This window comes from Spermophilus citellus (genome assembly GCF_964194105.1).
Source record: "Spermophilus citellus genome assembly, chromosome: 9".
Classification (NCBI taxonomy): Eukaryota; Metazoa; Chordata; class Mammalia; order Rodentia; family Sciuridae; genus Spermophilus; species Spermophilus citellus.
Window position 1 is genome coordinate 4,294,772 of NC_138191.1, and position 15,078 is coordinate 4,309,849.

Below are 15,078 nucleotides of genomic sequence, written 5' to 3' on the forward strand. Positions count from 1 at the left end.
ACCTGGCTATCTACAATCAGGCCTTTAGGCATACCCAGGGCAGGTCTCATGAGCAATGGTGACTAATTCTGGGTCCAACTAAGTCAGTAAGGATTCTTGGGTGCAGGTTGAAGGGAGAGGAAGAAAGTTCAGCGAAATATGAAAGGTGTCTTCTCTTAGGTCCTGGTCCCTCCTCCCAATTCTCACCCCCTGACGTTTCTCTCTCTGCCCTTAGGTTCCACTCACCCACCTGCATTACGACCATGTGTGACCAGCAGCAGATTCAGTGTTGCCTGCCCCAGTGCTGTGTCAAGGGCTCCTCCTTGGGACCCTCCTTCGGCCCATATGCCAATAGCGAGGTGCTGGTCCAAGCCCCTTATGAGATGCAAATTTTGGAGTGTCCTACACTATGTCCAGTTCAAATTTCCCAGACTCCATGCCAGTCCAAGACCACCCAGGTGAAGGGCCAAGCTTCAGGCCAGTCTAAGACCACCCAGGTAAAGAGCCAGGCTCCAAGTAAATCTAAAACCACGCAAGTGAAGTGCCAGGATCCATGCCAGTCCAAGACCACGCAGGTGAAGTCCCAGGCTCCTTCCCAGACTCAAATTTCCTGCGTCCAGTGCCAGGCTCCATGCCAGCCTGAGGTTACCTACGTGCAATATGAAGTCCCATGCCCGGCTCAGACCTGCTACGTACAATGTGCTCCAGTTTGTTACACGGAAACTCGCTATGTGGAATACCCAGTCCAGACCTACGCGCCGGCTCCAGCTCCCCAGCCTGTGCACACCTACGTGGAATGTACACCAGTGGGCCAGGCTCAGGGAGGCTTCTCCACCCAGGGCCAGTATCAAGGTTCCTATGGCAACTGCGCCCCCCAGCGGCAGCGTCAGTCCCAGGCTTCCTACCACGGCTGTGCCTCCCAGTACCAGTCGCGGGCTTCCTACGGCAGCTGCGCCCCCCAGCGACAGTGCCAGGCTTCCTACAGCAGCTGCGCCCCCCAGCGACAGTGCCAGGCTTCCTACAGCAGCTGCGCCCCCCAGCGACAGTCCCAGGCTTCCTACGGGAGCTGCGCTCCCCAATGCCAGACCCCGGGTTCCTATGGGAGCTTCAGTGGACAGCGTCGGTCGCAGAGCACCGGCCGGTGCCTCCCTCCGCGCCGGCTGCAGCCTTCCTACCGCAGCTGTTCCCCGCCACGACGTTACAGCAGCTGCCTGCCATCACGATGCCCTTCAGGTTCCTACAACTACTGCACCCCACCCCGCCGCTCGGAACCCATCTACCACAGCCACTGTCCCCGAGGCCGCCCTTCAAGCTGCTCGCAGAGATGTGGGCCCAAGTGCCGAGTGGAGATCTCCTCCCCGTGCTGCCCCAGGCAAGTCCCGCCACAGAGGTGTCCTGTCCAGATCCCTCCCATCAGAGGCTGCTCTCAGAGCTGTGCCCCACAGCCCTCTGGTGGTGCTTCCTGCCCAGATCTGAGGCCACGGGTAGAGCCACGTCCATTCCCCAGGTCCTGCCCACCGCAGCGCATTGACCGATATCCAGAGCCGTCTAGGCCACGATGCCCACTTCCTGCTCCACGTCCCCGGCCTCGCCCAGAACCATGCACAATTCCAGAACCCCGCCCCTGTCCCCCAGCACGGCGATTTTCAGAACCCTGCTTGAGCCCAGAACCACGTCCAGCTCCGTGTCCAGCTCCGTGTCCAGCTCCACGCCCAGCTCCGCGTCCAGCTCCGCGTCCAGCTCCCAGGCCTCGCCCAGTGCAGTGTGAGAATCCAGGGCCACGCCCATGCCCACAGCCCTGTGAGCGCTCAGAGCCAATTCCCCTTCCAGCACCCTGCTCGAGCCCTGAGCCGTGTGGGGAGCCCATTCGATGTCCCAGCCCCTGCTCCAGCCCAAATCCCATCCCGTACCCACAAGACCTAGGCTGTTGCGAGTCCAATCCGTGCCGTTTAGACACGGAAGGCCCCAGCTACGGCCCATATAGTTGCAACCAGGGGCAAGAGAGTGGAGCTGGCTGCGGACCTGGTGATATGTTTCCAGAGCCACAGGGCTCAGGTGGCTGCGGAGACCAGGGAAGTGGCTTTGCTGGTGTCAAAGGTGGGCCTTTTTCAGGAGCAAAGGGGGCCTACTTTTAAAGGGGCCGAGATGCCACCGTCTCCTGCCTGGGAAACCTTGCCCTTTCTCTCCCTCTTCCAGCAGCAACAATTTCCAGCGTGTTCTTGTTCGCATCTCTCCAAAGTCACCTAAAGCCTCCCTGCTTCAAAGGCCACGTCCCCGCTCCTTTTCCTATGATCTCAGGTTCCACACCTCAGTCTTAGACGCCTCTCCAGCAGCAAGTCGACTCCGTCCCTACACATCTTCAGTCCTAGCCAGACCAGCCAGGCCACCAGGGCACGTGGTGGATGCTCCTTAGGAGATTCCCTAGGTGTCCATGCTACGGAGCCTGTGACCACTCTCTCCCTCTGCTTGGATCATTTCTCCCTCATGACCCAGCGTCCAAAACCTACCCATCTTTCAGTGCCTCTGCCTTGGAGATTCTTGCCTCTTCCCACCAATAGGAACCTGTGCTAATTTCCTAGGACACCTTGCACTGGCCACACCACCCACTTGACAACTGCTTCGCAATCTCTCTTGAATTGTTCTTCCCTGGTCAGGTGTGTCCGTTTCATAGGCTCAGCTAGACTGTGAACTCCCATCCGAGGAGTCGGAATATCTCCCAATTTCTGTGCCTCTCTTGGGGCAGGCAGCTGCTCACAAGGACTTGTGGGTCAGCAGCTTAAGCCATGTTCTATCCTGATGGACAGCAGAGGAGGCCACCTAGCAATAAAGATCTTGACCTACTTTCCTCCTGCGTCCCGAGTAATGCCTGCTTTTCATTCCTTTCGTGTTTGCTGCCATGAGTTTCTGTTTTTTAGTTGCGATGAAATATATATGACACAACATTTGTCATCCGCACCATTTCCAGGTGTGCAGGTCAGTGGAATTAAATCCTGTCCCCTCCTGGTGCTCCCATCCACCACTGCTCTTCCACAAACCTCTTTTTAGCTTGTAGAACTAAAACTCAGTACTCATTAAATTTGATAACAACTTTTCATTCCCCACTTCCCTCTGCGCCTACCAAACACCATTCTACTTCCTGTCTGAATAAATTTGACTATTCTAGGTACCATCTATAAGTGGAATCATTAGCGTTTTGTCCTTTAGACTGGCTTATTTCATTTAGCATAATGTCCTGCGCGTTCATCTATATTATAGGGTGTGTCATATTTTTAAGGCCGTATAATATTCCAGTGTGGTATATACCACATTTTGTTTATTTGTTCATTGATGGATGGATAAACACTTGGACTGCTTCCATCTTTTAAAGCTATAATTAAGAGTGTTGCAACAAACGTGGGTGTAAAATACCTCTTTGAGTTTATAGTTTTCAGTTCTTGTGTGTGGATATACAGAAGTAGAATTCCTGGATCATATGATAAATCTATTTTTAATTTTTTTTGTGGTGCTGGGGATTGAACCCGTGGCCTTGTGCATGTGAGACAAGCAATCTGCCACTGAGTTATATCCCCAGCCCATCTATTTTTACATTTTTGAGGAACCACCATACAGTTTTCCAGTGTGGCTGCATCATTTTGCACTTTTAGGAACAGTGCACAAGTCCTAATTTCCCCACATCCTGGCCAAATTTTGTGATTTTTCTGGATTTTCTAACAGCCATATCAATGATTATAAGGTAATACGAACTTCCATTTTAATTTACTACTTTTCTTCTTAGATTCACTGTACCCAAATTTGAGTATCCCCCAATTTCTGTGCCTATCTTGGGGCAGATATCATTGTTAGCTTTTCTAACAATGAGTTGCCTTGTGGGTTTTCTATCTCTGTTCCACATCTCTGTTCCTGTTGTTATGGGGGAACAGGGAAGGGTGGCTCTTGCTGCCAAAGCTAGAAGTGAAGGCCTTCAGCCCCAGTTAGGCTCTGCATTTCCAAGTTACTCTGAAATTCCGTTAGGCACGGCAGTCACGTCAGTGTGCTGGGGGCGGGGTTGGAGGGGCAGGACAGAGACCAAGGTGCCTCTTTCCTGTTCCTGCAGGTGGGAGGAGTGCTGTATGCATATGGCCCTGGGAGATGAGATCCTGGAGGACAGGCCCTTCCCTGAGGAGACAGCTCTGAGGACACAGCAGTCAATAGAGGATGAAAGCGGCCTCTAAGAGGCAGGGCCTGGGTCCTGGAAGGTCTGATCCAGTGCCCCTTCCTCGCAGGCCACGCCCCAGAAGTTAGCCCTTATTGAGCCAAAGTTGGACTCCACAGGCCCAGGGTCTAGCTCTGAGGATATCTGTCTCTCGCCCGAGGATCTCACCCTGCAGTGGTGGTGGAGAAGACCTTAGAGATCACCTAGCAAAACCCTGTGCAATATAAAGAAAATGGCACTTGTGTGAAATCCACCCACTTATGCACTTACTGACAAACACTCATCACTTAGCTGTTAGGAAGGGCCTCTAAAAGGGACAGACATGACTTTTTTTTTTTTTTTGTCCTCAGCATACCACCTTGAACAGTGGTTCTTAAAGGGTCTACCAGGAACAGCAGCATCAGTATCACCGAGGCCCTTGTGGGGAATGTAAGTGCACCTCACTGAGCCTACCAAAGCAGAGACTCTGGGCAAGCAGTGTTCTAACCAGTCCTCAGGTATTTCTGACACCCAGTAGCCTTTGTTCATCATGGGTTTCATGGAATTTCTTCTGTAGCTAAAATGTGAATACATCCACCCACACATTCTACATAGAGAGCATGTATATATGGGTGTCAGAAACAAGTGTGTATGAGGGAGGTTTTCATTACTACGACCAAGAAGTCTGACAAGCACAACCTAGAGGAGGAAAAAGTTTACTTTGGCTCACAGTTTTAGTCGGCCAACTCCATGGCTCTGGCCTGAGTAAGGGAGGATGCGCTGGTGGAAGGGCGTGGCGGAGGTGCACTCCTCTACTCATGGTGGCTGGGAAGCAGAGACAGAAGGGGAAGGGGGTGCAGAGAAGAGGAACCCTTCTGGGGCATGCTAAGAGTGCCCCACGTCCTCCAGGCACACCCTCCCCACGGCTGCAGTTATCACCAGTGAATCCATTCAAACCAGGATGGACGAACTAGGATATGGCTCTCCTAATCCAGTCCTGTCACCTCTGAATATTCCTGCTCCAACACAGGAGTTTTGGGGGGACACTCATATCCAAGCCCTAACAGGATGCCGGCCTGTCCATCTATCTACAAAGGTCACTCAGTCTGTCTGTTTGACTATACACAAATTCCCACCCATCAGGCAGGCATCATTTTCTTGTCATTCTGGAGCTGAAGATGTAAGCGCACAGGATCTGAGTGACTTTCTAAAGCCTCATAGCCAGACTTGACTCCCCTGCTCCACTTCTTTCCACCACCCTGGGTCCCTTTGCTCTTCGTCACTGTCCCTCTCCCAGAGCTCTTTCCTGTATTAACCCAGTTATTTTTCCAACAGTGTTGGGGTTCTCTCCATTACTGACCAGGTAACTTTTATTCGTTCCACATTTGCCTCCTTTCTTAAACTGCAGGAAGCTCTCAGACTGCATCTGCTTTGTGTCACTTTCCCAGAGGGGCTTGCCGGGGACAACCTCTCCCCTACGGGACATCCTAGGTTTCCATCACCTAGGAGCATGGCATGGGGAGAGATTTGGGAGCTCTAGATGGGGATTTTAAAAAATGCACCCCAGTCTCTTAAGTGCACTGTTAGACAAGGATCTTCCTGTTTGGGAGTAGGTCGGGACAGAGATCCTCTCAAGATGCAAAGGAAACACAGAGCTGACTGGAGAAAAGGGCATTTACCACTGAGAAGCCCCAACCACCCTCAAGTTCAGGGTGCAGGTCACCCTATAGGGACAAGCGGTGTGGCCTGCACTGTCCTTTGGAGACAGACTCCACCCATTACTAGAATATGGAAAGGAGTTGGATGTCGGTAGAATGGAGGGGTCTTTGGTTGAGCTAGGAGTTCCCTGATGGCCTTTTTCTCTCCCACTGACCAAAGCTATGCAGGATCCAGCCCCCATGTCGTCTCCATAGCCAGAGACAAAGACCTTGGGTCAAAGAGGCACCAAGAGCATGTGTCTGCGCGATCGTCTGTGGGGTTTTCATGCTTCTTTGTGCCTGTGTTCATCCACGTGCTCATGAAGATGGGAGATGTTAATTGCATTTGGTTATAGTGGCTGTGATCTTAGGAACATGGTTTAGAAAATATCCCACGGCCCTTCAAGAATGTTTGGAAGACATTTTCCAGTTGTCTCTTCTGTTCCCAATCCTCTGCCCTGTTCCTGATGTCTCACCTTCCCACTTCCTGCCTTTCTTTCTGTAACAACCATTTGAGCAAATCTTAGTTTCTCTAGAACCAGGACTAAGGACTCAAAAAATGTAAAACAAAACAAAACAAAAATTATAAAGCCCTTCAAGGCACTGAGAGACCCACCAGAGGAACTCGCCTTTGAACCTCACACTAGCATTAGGTAATTCACATGTTGCGAAACATTCTGTCTCAGTTTAGCGGACCTTTGCCCAGAAATGCATTGGCCAGCTCCCAAGCAGTTTGAAGATGTCAGGCCAGAATTCTTCATGCTGCCTTAGAATAAGAGCCTAGCTTCCAGAGATGAGGGGTAAACTAATCTAAGTGAATATAAGAGATTAAACCTACAGACGATGATTCCCACCTTAGAACCCTACTTCCATGTCTCTGCAGATCTCTATCATTTTTTCTTTCTAAATATCCTGCCCTGGGTTCTTCACTGTAAAATTGTACTAGATGTTCTCAGTGATTCCTTCCCAACCTGATGGGTTATATAAATTCCTTCTTTGCGGTAGATAGTATACAGGAGTGAAATTGCTTTGGTTACTCACTTAAAAACACAGAATCCCAGACCTACTCAATTTTGATCTTCAAAACAAGAATCTAGGACCTCCATTTGAAACTTATTCTAGCCATCTGGAGGTAGAAGATATAGGTAAAATGAATGGGTTTATTCAATACTCAGAGGAACAGTTGAAACTGGTGCATGTCTGGCCTCAAGAGGGGTAGGATGTGGACATGGTGGCAAAACCAGACCTGTTAACTGTCTTTTGAGGGAGGTTTCATGTACTTACCTGTGTGAGGAGTCAAATTTTCTACTCCTCGGTCTAGAAGTACCTTGAGTCCAAGAAATCTCTTCCTTTCTTTCTGTTAAATCCTCCATCTGGTTGCCAGCAGAGACTTTCAGAGTGAGGTTGTGTGCGTGGCTGAATGAGGAGAGGTCTGGCACATGTTAGAGGTGTTTCTACTAAGGCATGGGATTCTAGTTATGGAGTATCTTTTTTTTAAAAATCTAGGTGTTCCAAAAATAATAAAAGGAAACAATTCTACATCCCCTAAGTTTGTTCTACAGTCTAAAATACATTGAATGCATAGTCAAATAGGACTGTGACATGTCAGAGAACAGTTCTATTTAAATCAGAATACATCCATAGAGAGTATAGTGACCCCAACATTTCAGGAAGTGAAGCTATGGATACTTTGGGGATATGCTGGAGAATACCCAGGTGATGAGCTAGACTTGGTCCCTGCCCATCGCATTGTCCCGAATCCTGGCGTGCCTAGACATCCCAGATCCTCCACATGGCTGTATCTGAGATTAGTCAGGAACAGAGGGTGATGCTTGATGATCCCTGTGCTTCCTATTGCTAGGGACCATCTTTCTCATCCTCCTAAAGAAGAGGTTTCCTGATCCGAAACTAGAAGTGTCTGAAGGACTAGGAATAGCCCAGACTGTGCCAAATCTATCTGTCACATTCCACACCACATCTCATCCTGAGAATTAAATTGGTTCAATGTCTTTTCTCTATTCTTTAGTGTTACATCCCCCAGGAGAAAACCATTCATCGTGGTGCACCAACACCTCCATTCACTTGGTAAATTAAGTATTGGGACTCAGTAGTCTTTTGATCCTGAAGCTGTGATGGTCAACAGGGCAGATGATTGATAAGTTCCAACCTGGGAGTCAGAGCTCCCTGCAAGTCCGCAGGAGGAGGGGCACCGTGGGTCAAGTGCCCAGGGGTAGCAACTACAAATCAGAGACATAGAGGTGAGTGGAGTGAGGTGATGGGTGGAGAAGAGGAATGTTTCCCAAGTAGAGGTGACAGCAGGCTCATGCGTGTTACGACTCACAATGACAGCCCAAGGAGGGAGAGGGGGCCCTCAGTGGATCAACACCCTTCCTGGTGCCTAACCCTGTATGGACTTCTTCTGCTGGTCTCTGGACTCCATTCTAAGTCTTGCTCAAGTAGACTTTTTTTTTTTTAATCAACACCTCAGAGAAAAACTTTGAAAAAAAAAAAGTAACTGACATTTCAGGAGGCTACAGGTTATGAGAGAGTATTGAGCTATAAACTTCTGGTTCAACATAGGTTAGGATCATGGAATTGATATGACAAAAGAAAATATAAACAAGTTCAGTGTGAAGTTATGAATTTTAGATCAGCTGCATTTGTAGAAGATGAATAGTTGGACACACAGCTGATATACAAAGAAAGCTTGATGGATTAAAATCTTAGTATGGGCCACGGCTAAGACGGTCTGTGCCAAACGGCGATAGACTTCTGTTCTTATAGCTGTGCCTGGTGGTGCCCTTCTTTGTGGTCCATGCGGTGGTATTCAGCTCAGGTCAAATGCAATGAGGCTGGAAGGTGGTGACCTACTGTGTGCTGGTATGAGGGAGGTTTTCTGATGGCTGCACAGGAACTAGCCTCCATAACGTCAGAAGTCCACCCACGGTCAGAAATCCTTCCTCATACTTCCAACAACTTGAAAATCTGTTAGTATTCTCTTAATTTTATAGATGTTAGAAAAAAATTTAGAGAAGGTAACTAATTTAGAGAGGTCATAATCTAATACTGGATAGTGCTGGAATCCAAGCCCAGGCTCACCTTCTCCCAAACTCCATCTATCTCCCTATAGAAGGGGGAATCATGCTATGTTTAAAGGAGCAATATGCTTCCATCTTCCATTATTTGGAGAACTTTCATTCATAAAAAAGAATCATCCTTTACATAAAACTCAAGAGCTTAAATTCAATGACCATGAACCCTTAGGAAGGTTATTGCTAGAAATATGGAAGAAATAGAATTGTTTTGGAAGTGGAATGCACTTGTTTTCCGTGCATGCAAAATACGTAGTCAAATGTTACTTGAGATTTTATCATGTGCCACGCACTCCTCTGGGTGTTTTGGGTAGATCAGTGGATAAAACAAAGATCCTGGTTCTGAAGGAGTTTACATTGTGACGGGGGAAAATGGAAAAGTGGACACAATTTTTAAAGTTATCTATAGCACATTAGAATATATGAACTGCTTTGGGACTAAGAACAGGGACAGCAGAGGGAGGATGTGGGTGGAAATCCCAGGATAAGAAGGGGGTGGAGACTGAGCTGAGAGCGTGGGGTGAGGGACTCACAGAGTGTGGGACCATGAACCAGGGAGAGGCACGCGGCATGGGAGAGGCATCGTGAGACGCGGGTTTGAGCCTAGTCCCCACCACTCACTCAGTGACAGGTCTTGGCTTCGGCACCTTCCCTAACACGGTGTTCCCCCAGCTACATAATGTGGCTCAAAATGTATTGTGTCTGGGTTGCTCTGATAAGTAAATGAGATAACTTAGATTAAAATGTTCTGTATAGTATAAAACACTAAATACACATGAAGTGCATTTGCTCTGGGCAGTGAAATATTCACCCCCAAGAGGAGAAGTAGAGAAGAGAGGAGATGATTGGCTTGAGGAACTATCTGACGAGGGAGGTTGGTCACCCAGGCAGGTCACATCCAGGCTCAAGCCGAGGCCAGGTGAGCTGAAAAGATATGTATCTAGAAATGTAGAGGGCAGGTGTCACAGAGGAGGCACTGGAGGAACGAGGGACGTGGAATAGCAGAGGAGAGGGATGGGGTGGAAAGTGGCTTGGGAAAATGTCAAGTCAAGAAGACGTAAAATATCTGGGGGACAGGAAGCTCCGATACCCTGGTGAATGATGGATTGAAGGACAGTGACGCAAAGAGTCATCACAAACGGTCATCAGCATATGAGTACACCCAGCCTACCTTAGCACTGTTCCTGGGGTCAGCCAGAGGAAGAAGAAATACCAGGGAGGGGAAGCCTGGCAATCCATCAGAAATACACTCGGTCACTGAAAGATGTCCTGGCTTGACCTGGCCTGGATAAAAAGTCTGGATCAGGCAACAAATCACTTACTCAGTCATTCCCACAGTATCTCACCAACATTCTTTAGAGCTTTGTTTTGTTCTATTAGAAATTCAGGAGCTCTTACCTCTGAATAGTCTTCATTTCCCCATAGGAAAGCTGGTTTGGGGCCAGGCAATACTGTGTTGTGGGACGGCCATTCTGGGCCTTGTAGGTTATTTAGCAGCACCCCTGGCTTCTTCTACTAGACATTAGCAACTGTGATAACCAGACATGTCTCCAAATTGTCAGATGTTCTCTTTTGAAATGAGGATGAGGGAGAAGCGTTCAAAGATTTGCTAACTTATAGGGAAAATATTCAAACCTTGCCCTCAGAGCACCCTCAGTTCAACAGGGAATCAAGCCTTGTCCTTACCTCTGTCCCAAACAAGGGCCACCCATTAAAAATAAAAAGAATGCTCACTCTCTAACCTTCCTAGTTTGTCTGCTATGGAATGCCAGTAACAACATGGAAAAAAAATGTAAGTAGGAATTTCAACCGTCTTGAAAAATTGTGATAGGATATTTTAAGGCAAAGAGAAGGGATTTGTATTGAAGGCTGCTTAGGGGCGTTAATAGGTGAAAGGAGAATGGGTCAGAAACGCTCAGGGGCCCTGGGTGGGCCTCCACTCAGCAGGATCACACGCTATACTTTCAGTTCCCCCACGAACATCAAGGAATAATTGAAAAATAAGAAAACATATCGTGTAAGAATTTATCATGAATTAGAGCAAATGGTGTGAATATGAGTTGAGAAAATCTTGAGGGACCAGGTAAAGATGGGGAGAATTGGACACTTGTTCCAGTTTGAGAATTTGGTCAGACAGAGTGTCCAGCAGGCTCTCCTCACCAAAATAGCAATGCTCAGGGCTGGGGATGTGGCTCAAGCGGTAGCGTGCTCGCCTGGCGTGCGTGCGGCCCGGGTTCGATCCTCAGCACCACATACAAACAAAGATGTTGTGTCCGCCGAGAACTAAGAAAAAATAAATAAATATTAAAAATTCTCTCTCTCTCTCTCTCTCTCTCTCTCTCTCTCTCTCTGTCCTTCACTCTCTCTTTAAAAAAAAAAAATAGCAATGCTCAGTGAAAAGCTGTCATGGCTGAAAACTGTTACGTTTTGGTGCTCCTTTAACGACACCTGAAATCCATGGTGATAAGGGTGTTTTGAAAGTCGGAACATTTTTATTTTTCTAAGGAGAGTAATGCAATGAATAGAATTAATTACAGGTATACTGCAGAGTCAGCCCTATCCAATCCAATGCCTCAGAGATCGAACCTAAAATCCTAGAGCCTCTTAGACAGGCATGGTGGACGGCTCAGAAACCTGACCCCCATCATTCCTACGGCACCAGGGGTCCTACCTCCTTGGGGAGGGCATAATATTTCTACAAGAGAACACAGGAACATTCACAGTAGCTGACGTGACTATTTGTTCAGACCCGGTTTTGCTACCAGATGAGTATTGACAATAATTAAATAAATACTCAATTTTTTAGTGTTTTTTAGATTTGGGAATTGCAAATATGGAGGTCTGAACACCTGGTATCATTTGGGGGATTATTGGTCACCATATTGTTTCATCTTATTCCCAGTTGCCTTCGTATTCAAGACTTCCCCCAAAGTCATCTTCTGTGTTAGGCTACAACACTAAAGTCATTATTCTTCCCCTGCTAAATAAAACAGCAAACATCCAGTGACAACAGTAAAATTAAATTAAACCTTCAGTGGATTTCTGGTGAACATTCAATAAAACCCAAGTGACTTTTCCTACCCATGGGTTCCCCACAGACTGGACCCAGTCCTCTCAGCCTCACTGAGCCTCATCCTCTCCCACGCTCCCTCACACAGGGACAGGGTTCCAGTCAGGCTGGGCCACACACAGCTCACCTCGCACCCCTCACCCCTGGATCCTCTCCCATGCCCCCTCTCTCCATCCCACTATTTGCACAGATCTGGTATTTTAAAGTCTCCATCTGACCAGATCTCTTCAACCAATCTTTCCTCAATACCCTTCTTCAGAATCTTTAGTCCAGGACTAACTTACATTCTCCCTGTGGATCTGTGAAGCCACTTATTGGCTTTCTTTTTATGTATCCTGTTTTATTAATTTTTAAATAAATTTATTAATTTTTTGGTCTTGGAGGTGGATGGTTTTCATCATATTTGGAAAATGACCATTAATTTGAAATTTCTTTCTTTCTTTCTTTCTTTCTTTCTTTCTTTCTTTCTTTCTTTCTTTCTTTCTTTCTTTCTTTCCTTCCTTCCTTCCTTCCTTCCTTCCTTCCTTCCTTCCTTCCTTCCTTCCTTCCTTCCTCTTTTCCTTCTTTTTTTCCTTTGACAGTGATTGAACTCAGCACCCTTGACCACTGAACCACATCCCCAGTCCTAATTTGTATTTTATTTAGAGAGAGGGTCTCACTGAGTTGCTTAGCACCTCACTTTTGCTGAGGCTGGCTTTGAACTCATGATCTTCCTGTCTCGGCCTCAGGACTGCTGCTTTAGAACTCTAAATATACATGTTTATATATAAACATAATATATATAATATATAAACCTAATATATTATATAAATATAATATATATTATATTTATAATGTATATAAGTATATATACACACATATATACATATACATACACACACATACATATACATATATATTAGACTACATATTATTTAAGAGGTTACTAATCTTCTGTTCATTTCTTCAGTATTTTTCCCTTTCTTCATTTCATTTTGGATAATTACTTCAAGTTCCAGTGCACCAATCACTTCTATAGTTTACAATCTATTGAAACCACCCAATAGATTTTTAATGTTATATTTAATTTGGACATTTTATTTTTTTCAGATTTTGTGATTTTTATTTTTAAATTTCCATTTAGTTATTTTTAGCATGGGAAACTATGGAAATAAACAGAAAATATATATTACAATAATGCAAAAAATTTCAGTTCAAAATCATCTCAGTTACTGCTTTTCTCTCATTCTTTTAGATTTTCCATGGGAAATTTCAAGCTCTTCTCATACTATAATTTAGGGAACTATACCTCCCTTCAGTCTTCTTTTACTATACCCCTTCTACGTTCACCTTTACAAAGCCAAACTCACTGAGGTATGCAGGAGGAAAAAAAAAAGATGACATTTAGTTTAACAAGATCCACCTGGTTTTCATTTATGGCTTTAAAAATTCCCAGTAAGCACTCAATATTTGCCTCTATTTACCTTTCTCTCTATGCATCCATCCATCCATTCATTTTCTGAATGTCAATCCATGCCACATATTACCTTGACTACTTCCTCTTTACCCACTTAGTTTGCCAATCCTACAAAAAAGTAAATTTTTATCATTATATTCATTTAAAAGATCAAAAAGCCGAGATTCAAGGAAGTTGAATACTTTGCTGACCTCTCTCGGGCCTCACTATATTGTGCGCACACACACACACACACACCACAACTCAAACGGGTGGATTTTCACACCAAGCCATCAAGAACTAAAAGTCTAGATGGAAATTGTTATTACCTAGGATGAAATGGAGGAAGTGCTGAATGACCAGGATTCATAAGTGTGACTACGAGACTGTGGGTAGAACCATGTCCACAGGGTATCAGGCAGTAGAGACCCCGTGAACGGTGTCACTCCTCTCTGCCCATCCAAGTGTCCCGCTCAAGCACTTTCTGAGCTGGGAGCAGCTGACCTGAGCCCCATGGATGGAGCGTCCAGTCATCGCCTGTCACAGGTGGGTGTGGGTGTCAGGAAGCAGGTCCGCCCATGCCCAGGCCCTGTGTCACCTGCCGGGGTAGAGCCCAAACCAGTATAAAAAGGCTCAGGACAGAACATCTCCATCCATTCGCCTCCTGAGGTGTCCACGGACTCTGTGCTTCCTGTGACCTGGTGAGTGTCCACTGGGAACAAGAGCAGGGGCTTCCCCAGAGGGATGCTCCAACCAGAGCAGGAAGGGACACTCAGCGGGGACTTGGGGAGCATGTGGTGAGAGATCAGGAGCAACCGGGAAGACTAGAGGGGCTATGTGCTCTAGTTTTAGAGAAGTAAAGTTGTTTTCTGTTTCCGAGTATGTTTCTTTGGCTTTGGGAATAACATGTTGGCCGCTGGAGCGAACTTCATAGTGGGTCTATAGGTTGAAAACACAGCTTTATCCACGTGGAGGAAAGACGTAAGGAAGATGTTGGTACTTAGAAGATAGGGTTAGAGACACCTATGACTCCGGTTAGACTCAGTGAGGAGACTGGTTTGAAGGAAATGTGGACTGGAGATCAGAGAATGTGCAAACAGAAAGATGATATGGCCAGTGAGGTCACTTCTTTGGTTTCAGTTATAGATAGACTTGATTGGGACACATTGACTGCGAGTTGTCCCTATTACTGCAAAACCAAAATGTTTCAGATTCTTCCAAGAGGGAATGCTTTAGCTATTTTCTTAAAGGGATTTTGAGCTTTCAACTTGTCCCTATGTTGGACATTTTCATAATTCTTGCTGATGTGATGGAGGAGATGTTGGGTTAGAGTCAATTTATTTCCATGTCTTTTTTCCTACACTTTAACAACTGGATGCTTTCTTTGCATATTTGGAGATTATATTGCTTGACAACCTCCAAAATAAGGTTAGAAATGAGACTCGGAAAGAAAACATTTTAGTAAACTATAAAAAATAATTTAAAAATCAAGTGGTTTTCTTGTGCATTATCAAAAGACTTTCAAAATGAGTGAACTGGGAATGAAACAGAAAGGGCAAGTGTGGGCAGGTGGCCTGTGTCCTGGTCTGACTGTGTTTGTCCCTCCCTCAGCTCCTGAACACCCGCCTGCCAAG

General features: G+C 46.4%; 1 protein-coding gene across 2 annotated transcripts; it reads left to right on the top strand.

The window, feature by feature from the left end:
* Positions 1–242: 242 nt before the first annotated feature.
* Positions 243–2,114, top strand: KPRP (keratinocyte proline rich protein; the record flags this gene model as incomplete). Of its 2 annotated transcripts, XM_081308272.1 has the most annotated exons (2): positions 243–868; positions 1,004–2,114. In XM_081308272.1, 2 exons carry the CDS (start codon positions 243–245, stop codon positions 2,112–2,114), a joined length of 1,737 nt encoding a protein of 578 aa, XP_081164398.1. The 2 variants fall into 2 exon arrangements, with proteins under 2 accessions (XP_081164398.1, XP_081164397.1); XM_081308271.1 differs by having other exon boundaries at positions 243–2,114.
* Between the last annotated feature and the right edge of the window lie 12,964 nt (positions 2,115–15,078).